The sequence below is a fragment of the Mus musculus genome, chromosome 11 (assembly GCF_000001635.26).
Source record: "Mus musculus strain C57BL/6J chromosome 11, GRCm38.p6 C57BL/6J".
In the NCBI taxonomy this organism is placed as follows: domain Eukaryota; kingdom Metazoa; phylum Chordata; class Mammalia; order Rodentia; family Muridae; genus Mus; species Mus musculus.
Window position 1 is genome coordinate 75,732,105 of NC_000077.6, and position 23,679 is coordinate 75,755,783.

Consider the following 23,679-nt stretch of genomic DNA (forward strand, 5'->3'; position numbering starts at 1 on the left):
ACACCTCAGGTGCACCTTGCACTCCAAGTGAGGCAAGCCACTATGTCTCCTTTTTCCCTCGAGTGAGGGTTTCCCTTAACTAGCTGAGATTGACCACTTTTTCTTTTTTCTTTCTTTCCTTTTTTTTTTTTTTGAGATGGGGGTTTCACAATGTAGCCCTGGCTGACCTGGAATTTGCTTTGTAGATGGGACTTGATCCAAACTCGATCCTTGCGCCTCTACCTCACTAGTGTTGGAATTAAACACACTCACCTATGCTTGAAGCAAAACCAGAGATTTTAAACAAAAGTCCTATCTACGATAGGCCAAAGAGATAAAATATGGCTGGAGGGGAGAAGAAAATGCTTAAAGTATGGAAGCAAGGGAGATGATGATGCGTGAAAACTCGAGCTTTCCCTTCTTGTCCTTGTCAATTCTTTAAATTGGATGAGAAAAATGTGCTAGAATGCACAGGGCCGGTTGATCTTCAACGAGGAAGGCCTGCCGTAGCAAGAACCCATCAAGCCTGTCGCTCTGTCCCCCACAGGCCAGCCCGCGGTCGCCCCGCACGGGCTTCTGGCTAACTCCCCTCCCGCAGTCTAGGCCGACCTCGCCTCCAGCCGCTCCAGGGGCCGTTCTCCGTCGCAGTCGCAGTTCCCGCCTCGCCACAGGGCCGCCCGCTGTGCCGACGGAGGAGGGGCGTCTGTCGCGCTGGTTCCAGCCTTTTCTGGCGCCGAACTCCGGGATCCGCCCCCCCCCCCCCCCGCGCCAGTTGCCAGGGAGCGGTTGCCATAGAGCTGAGCAGTTGTCCGCGTGCGCAGGCGGAAGTCCCGGATTGAGGCGCCGCCATTTTTCCTGCTCGGACGCGGAGCGAGAAGCTGAGAGAGTCGGAGACGCTATCCGCTTCCATCCGTCGCGCAGACCCTGCCGGAGCCGCTGCCGCAATGGATGATCGGGAGGATCTGGTGTACCAGGCGAAGCTGGCAGAGCAGGCCGAGCGATACGACGGTGAGTCGGGGGGGTGTCGGGGGGCTGGAAGTCTCGGACCCTCCGCCGCCGCCCACAGAGGCCGGGAACCGGAGACAAAATGGCGGAGCCGTCTCGGAGCCCGGCTTGGGACGTGGGTCGGGAAGCAGGCCGAGGCCTGCGGGCTCCCGGCGCGGTGGGAGTCCCCGGGCCTAGGGATTTGACCCCTCCGGTGTCCTTAGCTTGCAGGCGCTCGCCCGCCAGCAGGCCGGGGCGGAGGGTGGAGGAGTTGGTTGTAAAATGGCGGCTGGAGGGGGAGGGCGAGTCCCCGGGCGGGGGAGGGGGGAGGAGATGGCGGGTGCCGGCTCCCGGCGTGCGATCCCCACGGGAGCCCTCGGGAACCGCGGCGGGGTGTGGAGGAGGACACTTGGGTGGGGCGATGTGAGGAACGGTACCGGTCGCTCGGGAGAGGGCGGCATCGAGGAGCTGTAGCGCTAGGCGCCTTTCGGGGAAATATGGCGGGTGGGGGCGGTGGCTTTTCCCCTGAGGCCCAGTGTGGGGCGGCGGCCGTGGAGCCTCACAAAGGAGAAGCCTCTGGAACGGACGGCTTCTCGGGGCCGGCGGTGGAGAGGAGTCTTCTGGTGAGGGTGGAGTGTTTGGAAATCACTGCAGAGCCTCCCTCCTTGGGTGGAGGCGAGCTGAGATGCTGCGATTGGATTTCTTCCTTTGGGCCGACACACCTTGGAGTTGAGAGTTTGGGGGGCTTTTTAGCCTCGCCTTCTTCCGGGGAGGTGCAGAACCTCACTCCTACCCCGTTTGTTCTTACCCAGGATATCCTAAAGTTGCTGCGGGTTTTTTTTTTCCCCCTTCTGTCCCCATCCTTCATAGGCACGGAGTTCTGATGGCTAGAATACAGGAGACCAGGCTTGCCAGGATTCCTTAGTACGAATTTCCCTTTGCAGAGTCAGTGCCTCAGTTTACCCGTTTGTAAAATTGACGACTGTACTATTCACACTCGTCATTATGAAGTATGGAAAGACCTGCTGAGAAATGGTTAATTCAAATAATGTTTAGTAGCACTTTGGGTTGACAACCCAAGTTCGGGTGGAATGCATGCTCTTCCTTGGCTTGGGGAGCTTTACCTATTTTGAGCACTCAGTTGAGGCTTGGGGAGTTTGAATTAGGAATGTAGAAGATTGTAGTTTTTCTGTTTTATGATTTCATTGTTACATGATTGGGGCTCAAACCCAGGATTGCATGCAAGCAAGACAAGTGCTCAAATACTGTGCTACACCACAGCTCTGTTTTATCCATTTTAAGAGAATGGTTTTATATATATGTATATGTGTGTGTGTGTGTGTACACACACACACACAAATTTCAATAGTTACTCTTCTGTTAATTTGACACACACACACCCCACCTGCAGGTGATGGAGACTAGACCCTAGTACATGCTAGATTCTCAACTTAGCTCCTGCTAATTGCAGTCTAGTTTTTTTTTTTTTTTTTTTTTTTTTTTCTGAGAATTTCATTGACATATCTACTGTGTTTGTGAAGTGTAACTAGATATTTGAGTTAGGCAATAGGCCATTAAACTAGTATTTAAAAATGAAAAGTCACACACATGGTTCCTGTGATTTAATTAATTGCAGGTGTAGTTCTGGCTGTTCTGAAACACTATGTAGACCATACTGGTCCTGAACTCAGAGATCCGTCTCCGCCTCCCTGTGTGCTGAGATTAAAGGCATGAATACTAAGGCTAGGTCCTGTGAGTTCAATGTTTGGGAAGTGGTAGGGTCCAATGAGACAAGATTGGAATTAAGTGTTCCTCATGTTTTTTCCATGTTAGTTAAAACATTTGCTTTTTCAAATGTTAGGTCAGACCCTTTTCCTTGAATGGCAGTTTCTCCTGTGGAAGCTTTTGAACCACCAGTCCTTAGTCTTTGCCAAAGTCACAGGCCCAGCATTTGGAAAGTAGAACAGCAGACCTCAAAACCTCCAATTTAGGAAAGACGCTGAACTACATTTTGTCTTGCAGATTTCAGTTTGTAGTGAGTTGGGCTCCTGTTGGGAGCTGGAGGAGGTGGGATGGGGAAATAGGAGTGCAGCTCCAGGTGAGCTTGTCTGTCCCGGGAGAGTACTGGAGGTTTCCCCTCTCGATCCCAGAAGAGGTCCCCCCCTTAATCTGTGTCCTTGGGAGGAAGCATGAAATTAATTTGAAGACTGGTGACTTAGGCTTTATGTAAATATAATAACCCTCCCTCCCCCCCAAACGAGGTATGAGGGGAAGCTTTCTGATTTGCTTCTAAAAGTCATTTTAAAAAGGGATTTGCAAACATGATTGTAGCTTCCAAATAAATGACAATTTTTAAATCATACTTGGGGTTTGAATGATGAGAATTTTTGAGCAAAGCTTGGCCTTGTTGGCTATTGAGTACAGTGTTCTAGAAAAGCCATGTGGTGACTGTACTTAATGAGGGAAGGAAACTGGAAGCACTCCTGTGATTTGGCCTAAGAAAGGAAATCAGTAGAAAGGGAGAGGAAGAAGGCAGTCACAGAAAGTGATCACTCCTACTGACTGGTAATTCATTTTTATTAGTGTAACAAAAATTGATTATAGTCACTGATTATAGTAGTAACCACTTAGTAAATAAAATGCCAAGGGTAGTGAAAGAATGCATCGCAACCCTGAGTTTTAGATACTATGTAAATGTTGGCTTTTAATTGCCTGCTCTTTTTTTTTTTAAAGTGTGTCAACAGTTTTTTTCTTTTTATTTATTTATTTATTTATTTTTAAATATTTATTTATTATATGGAAGTACATTGTAGCTGTCTTCAGACACTCCAGAAGAGGGAGTCAGATCTCGTTATGGATGGTTGTGAGCCACCATGTGGTTGCTGGGATTTGAACTCTGGACCTTCGGAAGAGCAGTCGGGTGCTCTTACCCACTGAGCCATCTCACCAGCCCCTAATTGCCTGCTTCTTGCTGCTGTCATAGGTTTCTCTTGTATTTTGCATGCTGGGTGGAGCCTGGTGCCTGAATTATCTTTTACTTTCCCCATAGGTAATAGAAAACAATTTATATAGATTATTTAATGGTCTTAGAAAAGGAGGTGAGAAGCCGTTTTAAAGAACAGCTTTAGGACAGTTTAAAGAACTGTTTAGGAGTTTATATAGGAAAACTTAAAGCTTGAGGCTACGACTGTTCATTTTAATTGTTAGTATTCCCTCTCTCTTTCTCCTGCTCATTCATTCATTCATTGAGACAGGTTGTCTCTGAAGAGCCCCTGGCTCAACCAGAATTCACTGTAGACCAGCCTGGCCTCAAACTCAGAAACCTTCCTCCTGCCTCATGAGTGCTGGGGAGTGTGGCAATATGCCCAGTTTAGTTTAGTAATTTAACAAGTCAGTAGTCTTAAGAAAATAGGGTTTTGTATATTTGTAGCCATATTAATCAGGTTACCATAGTCAAACAAATAAGTTTTCATACATTTAAAACACATGAGTATAGAAAAGTTAAGGAAGTGGGGCATAGCTAGGAATTGAACTGAGGGCCTTGTACATCCTAGGCAAGTGATCTACCATGGAACTAGATCCATCTGTATTTTGAGACAAGGTCTCACTAATTTACCTAGGATAGCCTTGAACTGGCCTTGAAATTACCACCCTCCAGTGACAGCCTCCCAAGCAGCTGAGTTTGGCCTGTTCAAAATTGGAGGTTTTTCCCCCTATTTTCTGGGATCGGAGTGGTCAACATATGTAATATTTGACTCGTGTGGTGGTTCTGCTTTTGTCTTTCCTAAACTTCATCGTGCTCAGATTAGCTCAGTGGGGTCTAGAATGGTGGCACACTACTTTAAACTACACTTAGAAGACAAGGCAAGAGGATCTCAAGTTCCAGGTTAGCCTGAGTTATGAAATCCTATCTGAAAACGACAAATTAGCCAGGTGGGATGACACATACCTTCAGTCTCTGCACTCAGGAAGCAGATGCAGGCAGATGTCTGAGTTCTAAGCTAGAAAAGAAAAGAATTGGTTCTATGGGGTGTGGCGTGTTGTTGAGATCCCTGCTCCCCACCACTTGGGTTGTCACTCTGAATACTGAAATACCAGAAATTCGTCTGTTCTGAGTCATTGGCTTGAGAGCTGTTTTAAAACACCAAAAATCTCATTACTAAAACATACTGTACTAGTTAGGGAAGGATGGGGAACACATACTCACTCACTCACTCACTCACTCACTCACTCACAGACAGGGTCTCTGAATATTGGCCTGGAACTCAGGAGGCCCTCTTTCTGTGCCTCCCAAGTGCTGGGATTAAATGTGCTCACAGTCACGTCTACCCCTGCCTTTGTTTGCAAGGGATGCTCTTTACAAGGTGGGTGGTACATACTGTAATCCCAGTGCTTAAAAGGACAAGAATCTAGGATTTAAGGTTAACTGCATCTGTGTGTAGTGAATTTGAGGTTAAATGATACTGTCCCAAAATAAAGGGATACTGTGCATTAGATTTTTGTAAAGCATTGTTCTTTTGTGTTACACAGTTTGGGGATACTATGAGTTGATAAATCACTGTTACTTGAAGTGATTTTTTTACTACTGTGGATGTTCTCTAAGGATGCTCATTTTAAATTTCATTTGTATGATGTGTGTGCGTTTTTCTGTGTTTTTTTTTTTGTTTTGTTTTTTGTTTTTGTTGTTGTTGTTTAAATTTTTATTTGACATGGTCTCACTCTGTAGCTCTGACTGTCCTGGAACTCAGTCTGTAGACCAGGCTGGCCTTGAGCTCAGCTCACAGAGTTCCACCTGCCTTTATATCCTGAGTGCTGGAATCAAAGGTGTGGGTCACTATGCCTGGCTGTGCATGTGTGTGTTGTGTGCTGTGGCACGTGTGTGGAGGTCAAAGGACAATCGATGGAAAACTTTCCACCAAGTAGGTCCTGGAGAGTGAACTCCAGTGGTCATTCCTGACACAGGTGTTTGTCTTCACCAGAGCTGTCTCTCAGGTCCTCTTTTCACTTCCTTAAATTAAGAACTGCTTTTATTTTCTGTATGAGGGTTTTGCCTTCCAGTATGTCTTTGTACCACATGCATGAATGTCTGATGCCTGCAGAAGTCAGAAGAGGATTTTGGATCCCTGGAACTGGACTTATAGGTAGTTGTGAGCCATGACCATGTGTGTGTGCTGGGAGTCAAACCTGGGTCTTCTGCAAGAACAAATGCTCTTACTCACTGAGCCAACCTCTTCACCTAGTAGAAGGGCACTAGGGCTCATGACTAATTCTGGTAGGAGTTTGAGGCAGGAGGATGTAAATTTTGCAATTAAACCAGTCTTTGTCTTAAAGTAGAAATAGGGCTTGAGTATGTTAACTAAGTGATGAGTGAGTGACTGTGCTCATTCACTGCCTGGGGGAGGGAGTAAAAGCACACTCAGCACAGGCTTCCAGGCCTTCCATAACAATATTGACCAACAGAATCTCACCTCTCCTTCCTTAACACTCAGAAAAGTTATTGGGGTACATGATAGGGTGCTGGTACAGATCTATAGACTCAGCATTCAGTGTGTTCTCCCTCACAAAAACTCATGTAATTGACTAGTGTGCATAATATGCTTGTTTCGTGGTTTTTTTTTTGGCGCGGGGGGTGGGGGGTGTTGTTTCGAGACAGGGTTTCTCTGTATAGCCCTGGCTGTCCTGGAACTCACACGTTGTAGACCAGGCTGGCCTCGAACTCAGAAATCTGCCTGCCTCTGCCTCCCGAGTGCTGGGATTAAAGACGCCACAGTATGCTACCATGCCCAGCTTGCTTGTTTCTTTAATAGTTTTGGAACATTTTTTTTCTTTTAAAGGTTTATTCCCTGTGAAAGTGCACCATGTGCATACCTGGTGCCCTTGAAGGTCAAGAGAGGATGTCTCACCCCCTGAAACTGGACTTATAGGTGATTATTAGCTACCATGTGCTGGGAGCTCAAATCTGGGCTTCTGCTAGAACAGCAAGTGCTCTTAATCTCTGAGCCACCTCTCCAGCCCCATAAGTCTTTTTGTTTTTTGTTTTTTTTTTTTTGTTTTAAGATTTATTTATTATATGTAAGTACACTGTAGCTGTCTTCAGACACTCCAGAAGAGGGAGTCAGATCTTGTTACAGATGGTTGTGAGCCACCATGTGGTTGCTGGGATTGAACTCCGGACCTTTGGAAGAGCAGTCGGGTGCTCTTACCCACTGAGCCGTCTCACCAGCCCCTGTTTTTTTGTTTTCTTGAGAATGGGTCTTGATGTGTAGCCCAGGCTAGGTAGCAGTATTTTGATACTTAATGATGTCTCTAGATCTCCAGAGCCTATTGATGCTTATGAATTATCTGAAGGTAAAGTATCTTAGCATTTTTGTATAGAAACCTGCTCTTTATTTCAAAGTTCCATTTCAAGGCATAATGAATGAGGGATTTATGTGGCCTGCTTACATTCAGGGTCCATGATATCCCTCTTTTCCCCTTGTCAATGAAGACATATCGCCCCTTTTCCCCTTGTAAAGGAGGTTCACTGTTGCTCAACCTAGGCTCAAACTTGACATTATCTTAGCATCCTGAGCAGTAGGTTACTGGAAGGCTGTGCCAAGCAAAGTTCTTGTTTTTCTTTAAAGCCCTAGTTGAGGCTGAGGATGGTAGCACAGCCTTTAATCCCAGCACTTTTGAAGCAGAGGCAGGGGGAACTCTTAGGGATCCATAGTTCCAGGCCAACCAGGGCTTAAACATAGGCCTCTGGCCTCCTTAGTATACTCACAGCGCACATCCAATTCCTCATTTAAAATCTTTTTTTTTTTTTGGTTTTTTGAGACAGGGTTTCTCTGTGTAGCCCTGGCTGTCCTGGTACTCACTTTGTAGACCAGGCTGGCCTTGAATCAGAAATCTGCCTGCCTCTGCCTCCCAAGTGCTGGGATTAAAGGTGTGCGCCACCACACCTGGCTCATCATTTAAAATCTTAAAAACTAAACAAAAATCTACCCTTTATAATATCAGTGTCTCTGGGGTGTGGCGAATGTCACACATTAATACAGAGTATTTCTAAAATACTCCCTCCCATATCCTTTCATTTATAGAAATGTCCTTAAATATCATGTGGAACATTTTTGGAGGGGCACTGGTGGGCATGTAATTAGTATTTCAGATAGCCCAGATAACTGTAAAGTAGAATCTATCAGTGCGTTGTGAGTAGCAGCACCACAATGTGGCTAGTTTGCTACAGTTAAGTACTGTTATATCCAATTTGGTGGGTGGAGTTGCCCACATAACCTTTATAGACGGAGCTCATACTGTAACTAAACACTTAACAAGGCCTATTGGAACAGTTCCAGGGGCTTGTTTAAGCTCACTAAATAAAAGCAAGTTATGACAAAGAGGTCCTCAAAATTTATCATGAAATCCAGAAGTTGGCATGAACTTGCCATTTGATATTACCAGTTTTCGTGTGTGTGTGTGTGTGTGTGTGTGTGTGTGTGTGTTTTAAGTTTTGGAGATAGAACTCAAGTTCATACATTGTACCTTAAGTACTTGATGAACTAAGCTGACTCCCAGTCCGTTTTTATGTCTTTTATTTTTGGTGATGACAAGGGGGTCTCTGTGTCCTTGGCTGGCCTGCAACTTGCTTTGTGGTCCTGGGTGGCTTCAAACTTGAATTATTCTGTCACTTAGCCTCAAGCAGTGGAAAATGACACATATTCTACCATACCCCGATAGTTTCTCTTTTAAGACAGGGTCTTACTGTGTACCCCTGACTGGTCTTCAGTTCACAGCTCCATCTGTCTCTGCTGTCATCTGCCACTATGCCTGGCCTAATTTTTATTTTGAGACATGGGTCTTGTTTCCATGCATATGCTACCATACCCAGGTTAGTTTCCTCACTTAAAGAAAATTTCCTAAGCTTTGTTCTCTCACCACAGATATTGTAGGTCTATGTCCTGAGAACTTTGACTTTCTTCAGATTTTGCATTTGGTAGAAAATAATATAGACCAAAGGGAAATTGAAGCTCTGGAAGCTGTCTCACTCTCTTAAGTGGGAATGGGAAAAGTCAGGGATATGGTAGCTGCTGATAATAGAGCTAGCTGGTATGCCTAGCTCTATTATGGTATTAGAGTCAAATATGCTGTTTTATTTTGTCTGCTTTGAGCTGGTTAGAGGTGGCAGCAGTACCCTAAGTTCAGAACTTTGCCCATAAACATTTGTCGACTTTCTTGTACTATGCTGTCAAAAATACCAGATTTTGGGCCTGGAGAGTTGGTTTAGCAGTTAAGAGCATTGGCTGCTCTTCTAGAAGACTTGGGTTCAATTCTCAGCAACCACATGGCAGCTCATATCTGTAACTCCAATTCCAAGGCTCTGACACCCTCACACACACATACTTGCAGGCAAAATACAAATGAACATGGATATAATTAAGTTAACAAACCATCAGCTTTTATGTAGAAAACAGAATTACCATGATGTTCCTTATTTTTTTTCCTCCTCTTCCACATCTCCCTCTCTTCTTCTGTATTGAGGATTGAACCTTCACATATGCTAGACCTTCACATATGGCTACATACTCTGGCTCAGCCATTTAATCATCAACATATGTTTCCTGGTTTATGACCTTGAAATTTAACCTTTTAAAATTACATTAATTTTTGTAGAGATGGGCATGTGTAGCAGAGTGTAGCGGTCAGGTGACTTCTCTTTGTTCTCTTTTATCATGTTGTTTCTAGAGCTCTTATCTTTTACCACAACCTTTTTTTTTTTTCCTGGAGCCCAGAATGACATTGAACTCAGATATCTTTCTCCCGATCACCACGTCTGACTGGAATTATTACTTTTAGTATGTGTAGAGTCAGTCTGAAGCTGTGTGTGGTGGTGCAGTCTTTACAGCCTAACACCCAGGAGGCAGACACAGGCAGACTTTTGGGTTTAAGATCAGCTTGGTTTTCATAGTGAATTGGAGGACAGCCAGAATTACACAGAGAGACCTTGTCCCTAATTATTGACAGTGGTCTCTGCTCTGTGCAGGGTAATAGAATGGCAGGGTAGTGTGTTCCCTGTTGGTTCTCCTAGTTGGTAGTGACATAAGATGCCACTCTACTAACAAAACCTTGGTAGTGTTTGCCCAGATGATTCCCTGCACCACATAAAATGGGCATGGTAGCACATACTTGTAATTCCAGCACTCAGGCAGGAGGATAATCACTACTACATAGTAAGTTAAAGGCAGGCCAGTCTGAGACTGACTCAAAAACAAACAAACCAACCCATCATCACCACCACCACAACAATGAAAAAAAACCCAGCAAGAACCCCAAAACAAAAAGACAGTCATTTTCAGCCAGTCATGTTGCACTATACCTGTAATTCTAGCATTTGTGATGTTTAGGTAGGAGAATTCTGAATTGAAGGCCAGCCTGGGCTACATAGTCTGATCTTGTCACAAACTCTGTCTTAAAAGACAACTGTTGACTACCACAATACATCTTTAATTCTCTGTTTCCTAAGTACCATTCTTTTTTTTTTAAAGATTTATTTATTTATTATATGTAAGTACACTGTAGGTGCCCTCAGACACTCCAGAAGAGGGAGTCAGATCTCGTTATGGATGGTTGTGAGCCACCATGTGGTTGCTGGGATTTGAACTCCTGACCTTCAGAAGAGCAGTCGGGTGCTCTTACCCACTGAGCCATCTCACCAGCCCCTAAGTACCATTCTTAAGTGTTATTCTGTCATGCCTTAACATGGTTTGGCTGATGGCACATGCCTTTAATCAAAACACTTTGGAATTAGAGATTGAGGGGATCTCTAGGTTGGGGGGCAGCCTGGTTTAAATAAACAGCAAGTTCTAAGCTTGCTGGAGCTGCATAGTGAGATCTGACCTCAAGAAAAAAGAAACGACCCTGCAAAGCAGGCACCACACATTTTCCAGGTAAATATTAAATGAAGACTAGGCTGGGGACATGGCTCAGCAGCTAAGAATGTTTGTTGCTCTTGCAGAGGGTCCAGGCTTGGTTCCCAGCATCCATGAAGCAACTCACAGCTGCCTGCTAGTCCAGTTGTAGGGAGTCTGACATTCATTCTCTTCTGGTCTCCACAGACACCTACATGCATTATGTGCACATACATACATTGGAGAATACATACAGTAAATAAGTATTAAAAAAAACTTACACTTAAAGCCAAAAAATAAATAAAAGAGTTAAGTGAGGACAAATTACTGTATTTAGTCAGGTGTGTTGTACCACTTCACATTTGATGTTTGTGCAGTATTGTAAATACCAGTCCTTTCCTTCCCCCTTCACTCCGTTCAAGACAAGGTCTCATGGAGCACACTCAGGCTACCCTTGAACTTGCTTCATAACCTAGTCAGCCTTGAACTGCTGGTCCTCTCACTGAAGCTCTATTCTTAGTTTTTAATTTTATAATGTGGAAATTGCTTTGGGGGCCTGGGGAGATAGATCAGTCTGTCAAGTGCTTGTCATACAATCACAGACACTGAGTTTAAATCCCAGCATCCAGTTAAAAACTCAGTTGTTGCTTGTCATTCCAGCATGTTTGTAATCCTCTCTTGGGAGGCAGGGACTGATGAATCCCTGGGGCTCCCTAACCAGTTGTCATAGCCTAATTGTTGAACCTTACCACTTAGAGAAGTTGTTTTAAAAACCCAAGGTGGAGCTGGGTGGTAGTGCATGCCTTTGGGAGGCAGAGTCAGGCAGATCTCTGAATTCAAGGCTAACCTGGTCTACAGAGTAAGTTCCTGGATAGACAGGGCTACACAGAAAAACTGTCTAGAAAAACAAAAAAAAATTAAAGATAATCAAACATTTTCCTTTTTTGTGAATCTGTGTATGATGAATACTCTCACAATAATGATGGTGAACATAGGGAACTCAGGACAGCTTGTGGAAGGTCTTTCCTTCTTCCATGTGGGTTGTGGAAACTGAACTAGTAGGTTCAATTAATTAGCCCAGGTTGAAATTCTTTCTTTCTTTTTTTGGACTTGCTAATTCTGATACCTCTGCCTCACTTGTGCTATTATGTTGGCTGAACTTAAAGCTTTATAAAAGCCGACCCAGGAGGTGGAGGCAAAGGGTCAGGAATCGGTGTCATCCTTGGCTGCATAGAAAATTCTAGGCTACCCAATCACCCAACTCAAAAATAAACAAATGGGCCGGGCAGTGGAGGCACACACCTTTAATCCCAGCACTTGGAAGGCAGAGACAGGCGGATTTCTCAGCCTGGTCTACATAGTGAATTCCAGGATGACCAGGGCTCCGCAGAGGAAAAAAACCCTGTCTCGAAAAACCAAAAAAAAAAAAAAAAAAAAAAAAAGAAAGAAAGAAAGAAAGAAAATAAACAAATGGACTGGAGAGGTGGCTCTGCAGTTAAGAGCACTTAATGCTTTTGTGGAAGACCCAGGATTATTGATAACCACTACTCTTGTAGAGGCTTAAAACTATCTATAACTTCATTTGCAGAGGATCCTGTGCCCTCTTTGGAGCTCATCCTTGGGTACCAGGCATGCTTGTAATCCTAGCACTTTGTAGGTGCAAGAGGCCAGTTTCTACTAGATAGCAGAATTCAAAGCTAACCCAAGTTATCCAACATCTCAAACAACAGATACATGGCTAGAATTAAGCTTCAGGAACTTAATTGATTCTCATAGCTATATTACGGTGTGTGTGTGTGTGTGTGTGTGTGTGTGTGTGTGTGTATCTTTGGAGGTCAGAAGATTGTTAGGATCCCTTGAAGTTAGGGAATGTCTGAGCTTCGGTGTGGGTGCTGGGAACTGAACCTGAGTCCTTTGCAAGGACAACTGCTCTTAATTTCTGCATCACTTCTCCAGCCCTTCTTTGCAATAGATAGCTTTGGCATGTAGTTTTGAGATGTGTGAACAGATGAACAGAGGTTATGGAATCTTCCTCCTTTCTTGGTGACCGATAACCATACCCTCTCTCACTCTCGCCCCCTCCCCCCAGGGTATCTCTGTGTAGCCCTGGTGGCTGTCTTGGAACTCACTCTAGACCAGGATGGCCTCAGATTCAGAGATCTACATGTCTCTGCCTTACTGAGGGCTGTGTTACATTTTTCTTAATGATTCTGACTTACCTTCATTTCACAATGCTGCCAATATTTTTCTTAGCCTGTTTTAGTATTTTTTCTTGTCATATCACAAGTGACATAAATAACGATCTTCCAATTTTCTTTCCTTCATCTGAAGACCTAGAATTAAATGTTGGTTATTAGTGATAGTGTTTATTTATTTTACTTTTGTATGTCTTAGTATACAGATGAGGAAATTATTTGGCAGCTATTTGAGGGTAGCTGCCAGCAAGTCAAGATTAGCAAATGAAAAAGCTTACTAAAATAGATGCTATATGCACACAATGTTTTCATAACAGTATTCAGCAATTCAGTATATCAAGAGAATTTAAACTTTACTTGCATGTATGTACTGTGTGTGTCCATAAGGCCAGAAGAGGGTGGTGTTGGATATCCTGAAGCAGAAATTACTGGCACTTGTAAACTGCTTGATGTAGGTGCTGCGAACAGAACTCTGGAAGAGCAGGGAATGCTTCTTAACCACAGACCTGTCTCTCTGGTTTTACTAAGAATAAGAATAGTATTTAAGAATACTTTGGGGCTGGTGAGATGGCTCAGTGGGTAAGAGCACCCGACTGCTCTTCCGAAGGTCTGAAGTTCAAATCCCAGCAACCATATGGTGGCTCACAACCACCCGTAATGAGATCTGATGCCCTCTTCTGGTGTGTCTGAAGACAGCTACAGTGTACTTACATATAATAAATAAATAAATCTTTTAAAAAAAAAAAAAAAAAAAAAGAATACTTTGATGTTTTACCCTAAAGAAAACTTCCCTGGAGTCAAGACCCATTGTTTCTCAGATACATCACTTACTAAACTCTGGGATTTGATCTGCATCTAAACTTATTTTATTTGTGGATATGCAGTTGATTGTACCAGGTGACTTTACCCTTTTGGTGACTAAGCTGGTGATCTTCCTTTTGAGACTGTCTCCTGGAGCACAGGCTGCACTTAAGTCCTCTTACTCTGTTTGCTAATACTGGAGGGATTTCAGCTGTGTACCACCACACCCAGCTGCTTAGCCTCTGGAACTTCTCTTCAGAACCAGCTATTTGTTTTTATTTTGTATACCTTACAGACTTTATACTAATTTTCTCTTCACTGTAGCTGGTTGATGCCTATCATTCTTTCTGTGTCTGCCTCTACATTTCTGTTAGTTGATAGTTTCTAAATTCCTTCCTACCCGACCTTCTAAACATGTTTTTGTTTGTTTGAGCCAGGCTCTTACTATAGCCTTAGCTGGATCCATCTGCTTCTGTCTACTTGTTCTGGGATTAAAGGCATGTGCTACCATGCCCAGCCCCCAGTTTTGTTTTTGTTTTTAAGTTTTTATTTTTTATTTTTATTTATTTCTTGAGACCAAGGTTTCTTTGTAATCTTGGCTCCCCTGAAACCAGGCTGTCCTTGAACTCCAGTTCAACCTGCCTCTGCTTCCCTAGGGCCTGTATTAAAGGTGTTTGCACCAGCACCCAGTTGTTTTTCAGTTTTGTTTTTCCAGACATGGTTTATATGTGTAACAGTCCTGGCTGTCTTGGAACTCACTCTGTAGACCAGGCTGGCCTCGAATGTTTTTCAGTTTTAAAAAAAAACATTTTTCAAATTTTTTTGAGATGGCATGCTTTTTTGTTTTGTTTTGTTTTTTGAGACAGGGTTTCTCTGTATAGCCCTGGCTGTCCTGTAACTCACTTTGTAGACCAGGCTGGCCTGGAACTCAGAAATCCGCCTGCCTCTGCCTCCCGAGTGCTGGGATCAAAGGCATGCGTCACTACGCCCGGCTGGCATCCATTTTTTAATAGTCCTGACTGTTCTGGAATTTATGGAGTAGCCCAGACTGGCTTTGAACTCATGTCAATCTTTCTGCCTTAGTTTTATAATGTTGGGGTTATAGGCATGATCGACTACACATGGCTTTATCATGCACTTTTTGGTCAGTGGGTATTAACTTTTTTTTTTTTTTTTTTTTTTTTTAAGAATTACTTATTTTATGTATGAGTACACTGTTGCTGTCTTCAGACACACCAGAAGAGGGCATCTGATCTCATTACAGGTGGTTGTGAGGAGTCATTTCATGGGTACCTTGCCAAAGCAGTTTTGTTGTGTTTTTTAATATTATTTATGTGTATATGCAGGCGACGAAGGAGCTCAGATGGGTATTGGATTCCCTGGAGCTGTGGTTACAGGTAGTTGTGAGCTGCCCAATCTGTAAGAATAATCTGTGCTCTTAACCTTTGAGCTTTCTTCCAGCTTTTTTTTTTTTTAAAGATAGGATTTCATGTAGCTCAAGCTGACATCAAATGCCCTCTGTAGCTGGAGGTAACACTGAACTGATCCACCTGCACCTACAGTCTCAAGTACAGGTACAGCACCATGTCAGCTATCAAGTAGTGTAGTTAGGAAGGAAATATAGCTGAAAAGAATGGTGTGACTAAAGTTGTAGCTCGGGTGGTAGAGTGCTTGCCAGACATGCATGAAACTGTTCAATCTCCAGGGCTGCGTAAGCCCAGCAGAGAGCTATGTGCACTCAGGAGGATCAGTGGTCATCCATCATAGTGCAAAGTGAGTTTGAGGCCAGCCTGGGCAGCAGGAGACCTCGTCTCAACAAAAGAAAACCACAGGAAGGGAATGAGGATGTTAAGTCAGAAGGTCTTTTCTGTTTATCATCAGAGGTACTGATCCAGGGCTGTGCACTGGACCTCAGCATAGTGTGGGTTAGAAAACTGGAAGCAGAGTATATACACAGAGCATTGTTATACCTAACTTCTAAGGGTTGCTTTTAGCAGGCATGTTGTCAATGCTCAGAACACTTGCTGTGGTGTGAACCTGTGGAGTCTCTCCTTCCACTTTAGCCTGAGTTTACCAGTTGATTATTACGTACTTGCCTTTATTAATTTCTTAAAAATTTATTTATCTGATCATCTTTGTGCCAGCATTGAAGTGGTGGGATAATTCAGGTTGCGTTTTTCTCTCTCTCTTTTTAAAAATGTATTCATTTATTTTATGTATGTGAGCACACTGTAGCTGCATCAGAAGAGGGCATCAGATCCCATTACAGATGGTTGTGAGCCACCAGGGTTAAACTCGGGGCCTGAAAGAGCAGACAGTGCTCTTAACCACTGAGCCATCTCTCCAGTGCTCAGGTTGCATTTTTTTAATTAGATATTTTCTTTATTTACATTTCAAATGCTATTCCCAAAGCCCCCTATACCCTCCCCCCGCCCTGCTCCCCAACCCACCCACCTCTGCTTCCTGGCAGGTTGCATTTTTGTTAAAATTTATTACTGTTTTATGTGTACAGATGTTTTGCCCACATATCTATACACCACATCTGTGTCTGCTGTGAGCTGCCATGGGCGTACTAGGAATTGAACTCTGGTCCTCTGGAGGAACAGCCAGTGCTTTTGATTTCTGAGCCATCTCTCCAGACCTTGGATTTCTTTTGTGTGTGTTATGGTGTATACTTGTTGCCTCACTAGAGTATTTGTCAGTGTGATATAAGAGGTGCAGGATGCTTTAGGTGAAAAAAACGGTTTCTGTTCTAGATATCAACAGCAGCATGAGCTCTCTTCACTTAGAAGACTGGTTTGTTTAAAATTCAAGCTGCCTGTGGTGGTGCATACCTATATCTATTTCCAGCATTTGGGAGATGGAGAGAAGAAGGATAAGGAGTTGGAAGCCTGCCTAGGGGAACATAAGACCTTACATCATAAAATTCCATAAAGCTTAGTATTGTTATTAAATTATTGATGAGTTTACTATATTTAGTAATAGTTCTAATTTTGCCTACCTGATCATTGTATTGGTTTCTTTCAGTTTGTGTGAATTTCATGGAATTATTTGAAAGCAACTCAACAACACCTGGGGGCTTAGTAACTTCCTGTAGAATCCATTTGAAGGCTGCTGCTCATGTGGAACTCTCAGCAAACATTTTCTAATTACTCCTCTTAAAGATTCACGTTGTATGAATGCCTTATTTTGCACTAACATTTACATGCCTCCTCATTCATACAATCAACATAGTTGAACTTTAGTGTCTAACTGGAGTGTGTGTGGCATAAATCAAGCTCTGACCTGCAGAGGCTAGTTTGGTCATCCATTTGCCCAGTATGCCAGGCAAAATGATATTTTTTCCCCAAAATTCATATTGGGAAAAGGGACATGTAGTGTCCAGTGACCTCAAGATCACTCCCTTTGAAGTACTGATAGGCTTTTTTTTTTTTTTGGTTTTTCGAGACAGGGTTCTCTGTATAGCCCTGACTGTCCTGGAACTCACTTTGTAGACCAGGCTGGCCTGGAACTCAGAAATCCGCCTGCCTCTGCCTCCCAAGTGCTGGGATTAAAGGTGTGCACCACTACACCCGGCTTACTGATAGGCATTTTAAATAGAGGAAGAATTAGGGTAAGGTACAACCTGGTTGGGGTGTGGTCTGGTTGAGCTTTGTTTTGATTGTGATTTGCAAGGTGGTCTGGAACAATCTTTGTCTCTCATCATCAAGGGGCTCAGACTGGTTTATACAACGTGATTATTGGCTATGTTACAGGGTGCTCTCATTTGGTTTGGAGGTTTGAGGGTGTGTTCTGAGGTTTTGTTCTCCCTGATTTCCAAGGTGAATGCAGATTAAGGACAGTTTCTTAATCCTTGCTTTCTCCCAAGTGAAGGAGACATACTGATGGACAAAGCAGGCTTTCATCCTGGTTTTAGTTTCTTTGTATGTGCCTGCAAGCATGAATAAGGTGTGGATGTGTGTGTGCACATGTGTGCATGGAGATGTCAGACAACTTTGTGGAGTCAGTTCTCGGCTTTTACCATGGCTTCTAGAGATCAGGTTGCCAGACATCTGGCAGTGCTCTTACCCAAGGAGCTATCTTGCCAGTCCTCATCCCAATGGTAGTTACTATCTAATAGGTTTAAGTGAGTACAGGAGCTTTTTTTGAAAAGCATCTAAGTTCCCTTTTCAAGTAGATACATTATTATTTACCATTAATCATAGAAAACCATAACCAGTCAAAATTCTATTTAAATTTAATTCTATTTAAAGTCATATTAATGTTCTGTCTCTGCTTTGGATTTTTGTTTTGTCTTTTTGAGACAGCGCTTCTTTGCATAGCCAGCCTTGGATCTCCTGGAATTTTGGTCACATCTGCTGCAAAGATTTTATGAAATGTTAGACATGTTTAGTGAAGAATTTTATGTTAATAGATGAGTGGGAGTCCTTGAATGACCATGTTGGTCCAGAATTGGATCAGGCAGCTTTTGTGCAAAGCTTTGAGGAACCCTGGTTAGGGTTATGCTTCCATTGGTGATATTAAGAGAATAATGATGACTTACACGGAGGGCTTCAATAACGCACTGTAGACATTCAGAGGAAGATTAGGCCTTGGATTCATGATGCTGCTTGCTGTCCCTTAGTCTGTTGCATAAAGGAATAGAAAATTTTAAAGATGAAGGGCCTGAATTTATTGGGATTTTAAAAATAAGTGACTCATACTGGTCATTGAAGAATTAGGTGGCTCCATCAAATATCTGATTACAGTTTATCCCACCAGAGGGCAGTCAGAACAATTAAAAAGCAACTAGAAAGAAGATGGAATGGAAATGCAGACCAAAATCACAGCGGGGAGCTGAGCTGGGCATAGCTTAAAGGTTAAGTGCTTATCTAGCTTAACTGACCTGGGCCCAATCATTTCAGCAGCTGTAAAGAGGTAGACTTTGAAACATAAAACTCAGGTTGCTAATTTGGAAAGCACACTAATTTTTATGAGACAGCTTCTAACTAGCATTTCTAGTTGCAGGGGTTACAATTGCAGCATGAACTATTTTATTTGGCTTAATATAGCTTAATTCACTGTGTGATAGCTGTTCACTAATGTATACTTTCAGGGTATTTCTGTATGTCTCTGCTTGTTAAAGTATAGATTCTTGCTTCTTAACACTAGGGATTCTGAATCAGTAAATCTAAAGATCTAGTTGGTAATAGACCTTTGCAAAACCACTTTTTACCTCTTATCGTAGGTACTCAGTATATTTACTACGTTTTCAGTTTTTCCATTGTTATTCATAAACTGTTATTACTCTTTTTTTTTTTTTTTGCTACACTTAGAATATCTCAGATTATTGGGCCTCTTTTCTTTGCTTGCCATCTAGTGGTAACAAATAATAGTTGCTCAAATTTATACCAGCAGAGGAATTCAGAATGGGTCGTTTCACCCCCTCCCCCCAATATAGGCAGTCCTCAAACTTAGAGAAATCCTGTTTGAGCGCTTGGTGCTAAGGTTATAGGCAAGAGCCACTGTTCCATAGCTTATTTAATTTAGACTAGGTTCCCTGGCATCTCATTGATGGCTTTGCCTTCTGAGATTGCAGGCGTGCATATGCACTCTTCCCCTCCCCATTGCTTGACTTGACTCATTTGATGATTATAAAGTTATTTTTAATTGGAAAGGATATGTGCTCCAGATTAAACCCAGGGCTTTTGTGTTCTGGCTGGGCCAGACAGGATCTTCCTCTGTAGCTTTGGTTGGTCCCATACTTTTGTAGCTCATAGTGGATTTTGAACTTAAGGCAATCTTCCTGCATCAGCCTCCCACCTCTGGATTTCTAGCCCCCTAATTATCTCTTGTTTTCTATTAGCTTTGCAGGGGGAAAAAGATAACCATGAAAGGGATGGGTCAACAAAACTTGTTAAATCTATAGTCTCCTTTTACCATTTCCTGCATAGAAATGGTGGAATCAATGAAGAAAGTAGCAGGGATGGACGTGGAGCTGACAGTTGAAGAACGAAACCTTTTATCTGTTGCATATAAAAATGTGATTGGAGCCAGAAGAGCATCCTGGAGAATAATCAGCAGCATTGAACAGAAGGAAGAAAACAAGGGAGGAGAGGACAAATTAAAGATGATTCGGGAGTACCGGCAAATGGTGAGATTGTTAACTGTTTTGATACGGTACCGTGTTTTGTTTTGTTGAGTATATATGGGCATTTTGTCTTACCTATCTCTGTATCATGTGTGTGCCTGGTACCCTTGAAAGCCAGAAGAAGGTGTCAGATCTCTAGTACTGGAAATAGATTACTTCTCAAATATAGGTGGCATTGAGTTAATTTGCAGTTTTAGTACCATTAATTTCTGTATCTCTGTTAAAAGTGATTAACTTACATAGAGAACAGGTTTATTTTGCTCATAGGATTGAAGTAATATTGAATCTCTTATTGGGCATTTTGGATGGCAGTGGCAGGGTACATACATGTCTGATAGCAAAACTGCTTTTATGTTGAGCCAGGATAGAAGACATCCAGGATAGAAGACATCCAAGCCAAAGTAGTGTCCAGAAACAGTAACATTTGTGACAGAAGTAACAGGGTGTCTTTTACCTGAATTGTTGCCTTTTATGTTCATATTTAATACCTGGTGGAGAAAGGAGACTTGTTTCTTGTGAGTATCTGGCAAAATCGCAGGCCTATAGCTTTATAATTTTAGGTCACCACTTAATACAAACTACATAAGTATATATGTAAATGTATCTTGCATTTTTAGCTTTTATTTAATCTTGATTAGAAATTACAGTCTAGAGAGTATTTTGGGATATAAGCAAAGAACTGCTTGTTTTAGAAGTTGCACAGGGGGAAGATATCCCACAGGGAGGTGCAGTACTCAGGATTAGGCTTGGGGTGTACACTGCCACTGAGCTGTGTTCAACTCAGCTGAGTTTTGAACAACACATAAAGAACAAATGGAACTGTTGCTTTTTCTTTGGCTATTGTAAAGTACTTCATTGTCTACTTGAGTGAACACATAGGACAACTTCAGTTTTTACATTTATTTGTGTATGTGCCCCGGGGGGGAGGGGGGGTTGCTATTGTGCACATGTGGAGATGAGGACAACTGTGGGAGTTGGTCTTTCTATATTATGTGTGGCTCAGAGCTTGAACTGAAGCCTTGGCTATAAACACCCTACCCACTGAGCCATCTTCCCAATTTGTGTGCCTCTGTGTAATAAATAATGGGGTATAAATACTAATGAAACTGAATTACTGTCTTTATGGAGACTCACTCTGTTTTTTTGTTTTTTAATAATGACGATTATTGGGACTTTTAACTTTCTCTAAAGAAAGAATTTCTGAAGTTATTTCAGATGGGCTGTAAGTGTATGTATATTCAAAAATGGGGGCCTACTTACTAGTGCAGGGTAGAACTTTTGCCCAGCATGAATAAGGCTTTGGGCTTAACCTTAGCAACATTAGAAGTTAGTTAATTAACCCTGGGAAGGTAGCTATTATATTATCCCAATTTATAGATGATGAAAATGGAGATATAGCTGGCTTAAGGAATGTGCCAGAGGTTTTATGGAAATAAGTTGGAATTGTACCTTCAGATACTTTTAGAACAAAGAATATAGATTGACAGACAATTTGGTGTTCCTCAGGCGTGAGAAAACTAAGAAAAAGTGTGGTTTAAGACTGGGGATGTGATCAGGAGACAGGGGAAGTAACTGGTCAATTGGGAGGTGAAGTCAGTAGTCTGAAGTCTTGATAAGCCTCTCAAGTGGACTAAGAAACTCAGGAGCAGAAGGAGGAGGCCAAGGACTGATTGGTTGCCTAGGGTAGGGTTGAAAGTTAGGGCTGTTGAAACTTGGCAGGTGAGGAAGATTTTAGTGGTTTCTTTACACCGTGGTGATGTGTCAGGTACCTGGAGAGATGAACTAGTTATTTTGTGAACAAGGGAGAAAGGCATGGTAGCATGCAGTGATGTCAAAGCTGAGTATGAGGTTTCAAGGAGAGCTTTGGAGTGACTGTAGCTAGTAAGGATGAAGGAGAATGTAACAGTGACTTGGTCTTTGTTAAAAAGCCACAAGACAGATGCAGGCAGTCTTGCTAGTTAAGGACAAGATTATAGAAGAAAAATGGGAGAATTTAAAAATGGGAAACTTTAAAAATGTTTGTGAATAATTCATTGAAAATGGAGAGCAAAATGAAGATGTTTGTGAGAAGTTAGCCAAATCACCTTTCCTGACTAATGCTGGAGGAAATGTAATTCGGAAATCAGGAGCATCCAGGTATCCTGACTGTCCAGTGCAATTTGTACAAGGCTCATTTTTTAATTGTATTTATTTATACATATTGTTATAACAGGTAGGAGCTTATGGGTCAGCTGCACAGGCCAGCATGTTATATATATAAAGGTTATATAAGGCATAACAATATTACCTTCAGAAAAAGTCTGAGGTATAGGAACGCCATTTACCCTAATTCTTTTGTAGAAATTGGGGAAGGTCATGGGTGTTCCCTGTGTTCCTTCTCAAATTTGTTGGCATTCCACATTTCCTTCTTGAGAAATAGCAACATCGGTTATTCCCATGGCCGTGTCACAGATCCATTATATACTCACATAACCTGAAGTCAAACTCCAACATGTGTTCAAGGATACCATGTGCTTTAGACAATTCAAACCAATAGAGGGACACTTGACAATGTTTAATTTGTTTTGCTGTTGTAACTGGTTCTTGATCTCTACAGTAGAGTGGGTGATTGTTGGAACATACTGATATTGAAGACAAAATGGATTTGAGTTTTTTGTTTTTTTGTTTTTGTTTATTTGGTTTTTTTGGTCTTGGAACTGCTTTGGCTCATGTCCTGTCACCTTCTTACATATTTGTTGTGGTGCTGGGATTGATCCATTCATTCTCCTTTTTTTTTTTTTTTTTTTTTTAAGTTCTTGCAAGTTGATGGCCTTTGGACAAATGTTCTAGCTTTAAAATAAATAGTAGCCCAAGTAGTCCAATAATATCTGTCTCCTGACAGAGTGGCCAAGGATCTAGTAGTTGTTTTGAGACTAGATGTTTCAGCAGTCCCAATCTAGTGCTGGAGTCTCTGGGAGGTGTAGAGAGCTGCCAGTTTTCAGTCCACATTGGAACATCAGAGCATACGTTCTAACACCAGGAAGAAATGGTTCAGGATAGATGAAGTTGCCAGTGAGAGTGGGGGCAGAGAAAGCGACATCCTTCTTCATTCTTGTCTTAAATGAGCTGCCGCCAGAAGGGGTAGCCCAGGTTTAGGTGAATCTCTTAACTCCACACGATTTGGGATGGGTTTCCCACCTTAAGTTGGCTGCTTGGGATTTAGTTATTCCAAGTATAGTCAAGCAGACAACCAAGAGTAGCCATCACAGTTGGTACCTTACAATGGGAATTAATTCATGTAAGTGCTTGGTTAGTCTTTAGGTGAACTGTGGGGGGTTGTGTATGCTTTAAAGAAGAGGCTTTCTATACTCTTACCAGTTTTCTATCAACTTTTAAGGACTAGGTCTAAGGATTTGGAGACATACATGCTTTAAGACTTGGTTCTTCAGATATTATATTTAGAATATAATAAAGACTTTTGAATTGCCAAAGTTAATTGGATGTTTTCCCTCCCTAGGTTGAAACTGAGCTCAAGTTAATCTGTTGTGACATTCTGGATGTACTGGACAAACACCTCATTCCAGCAGCTAACACTGGCGAGTCCAAGGTTTTCTATTATAAAATGTAGGTTCTATACTAGAAGGGAAAATGTAAGATTTAAAGTTGGCTTTAGAACCATAACTTTTTAAATGTAGATTTTCAACTTTTATTTAAAAATAGCTGAGAA

The 23,679-nt window shown here is 42.3% G+C and overlaps 1 protein-coding gene across 1 annotated transcript in view; it reads left to right on the top strand.

The window, feature by feature from the left end:
* The first annotated feature begins 782 nt into the window (after nucleotides 1-782).
* Nucleotides 783-23,679, top strand: part of Ywhae (tyrosine 3-monooxygenase/tryptophan 5-monooxygenase activation protein, epsilon polypeptide) — a 32,955-nt gene continuing 10,058 nt past the window's right edge. Inside the window, exons 1-3 of the mRNA NM_009536.4 lie at nucleotides 783-987; nucleotides 19,777-19,976; nucleotides 23,470-23,576. Coding sequence (NP_033562.3) covers nucleotides 924-987; nucleotides 19,777-19,976; nucleotides 23,470-23,576 — 371 coding nt within the window. The 5' untranslated portion in view covers nucleotides 783-923. The remainder of the gene's footprint in view (nucleotides 988-19,776; nucleotides 19,977-23,469; nucleotides 23,577-23,679) is intronic.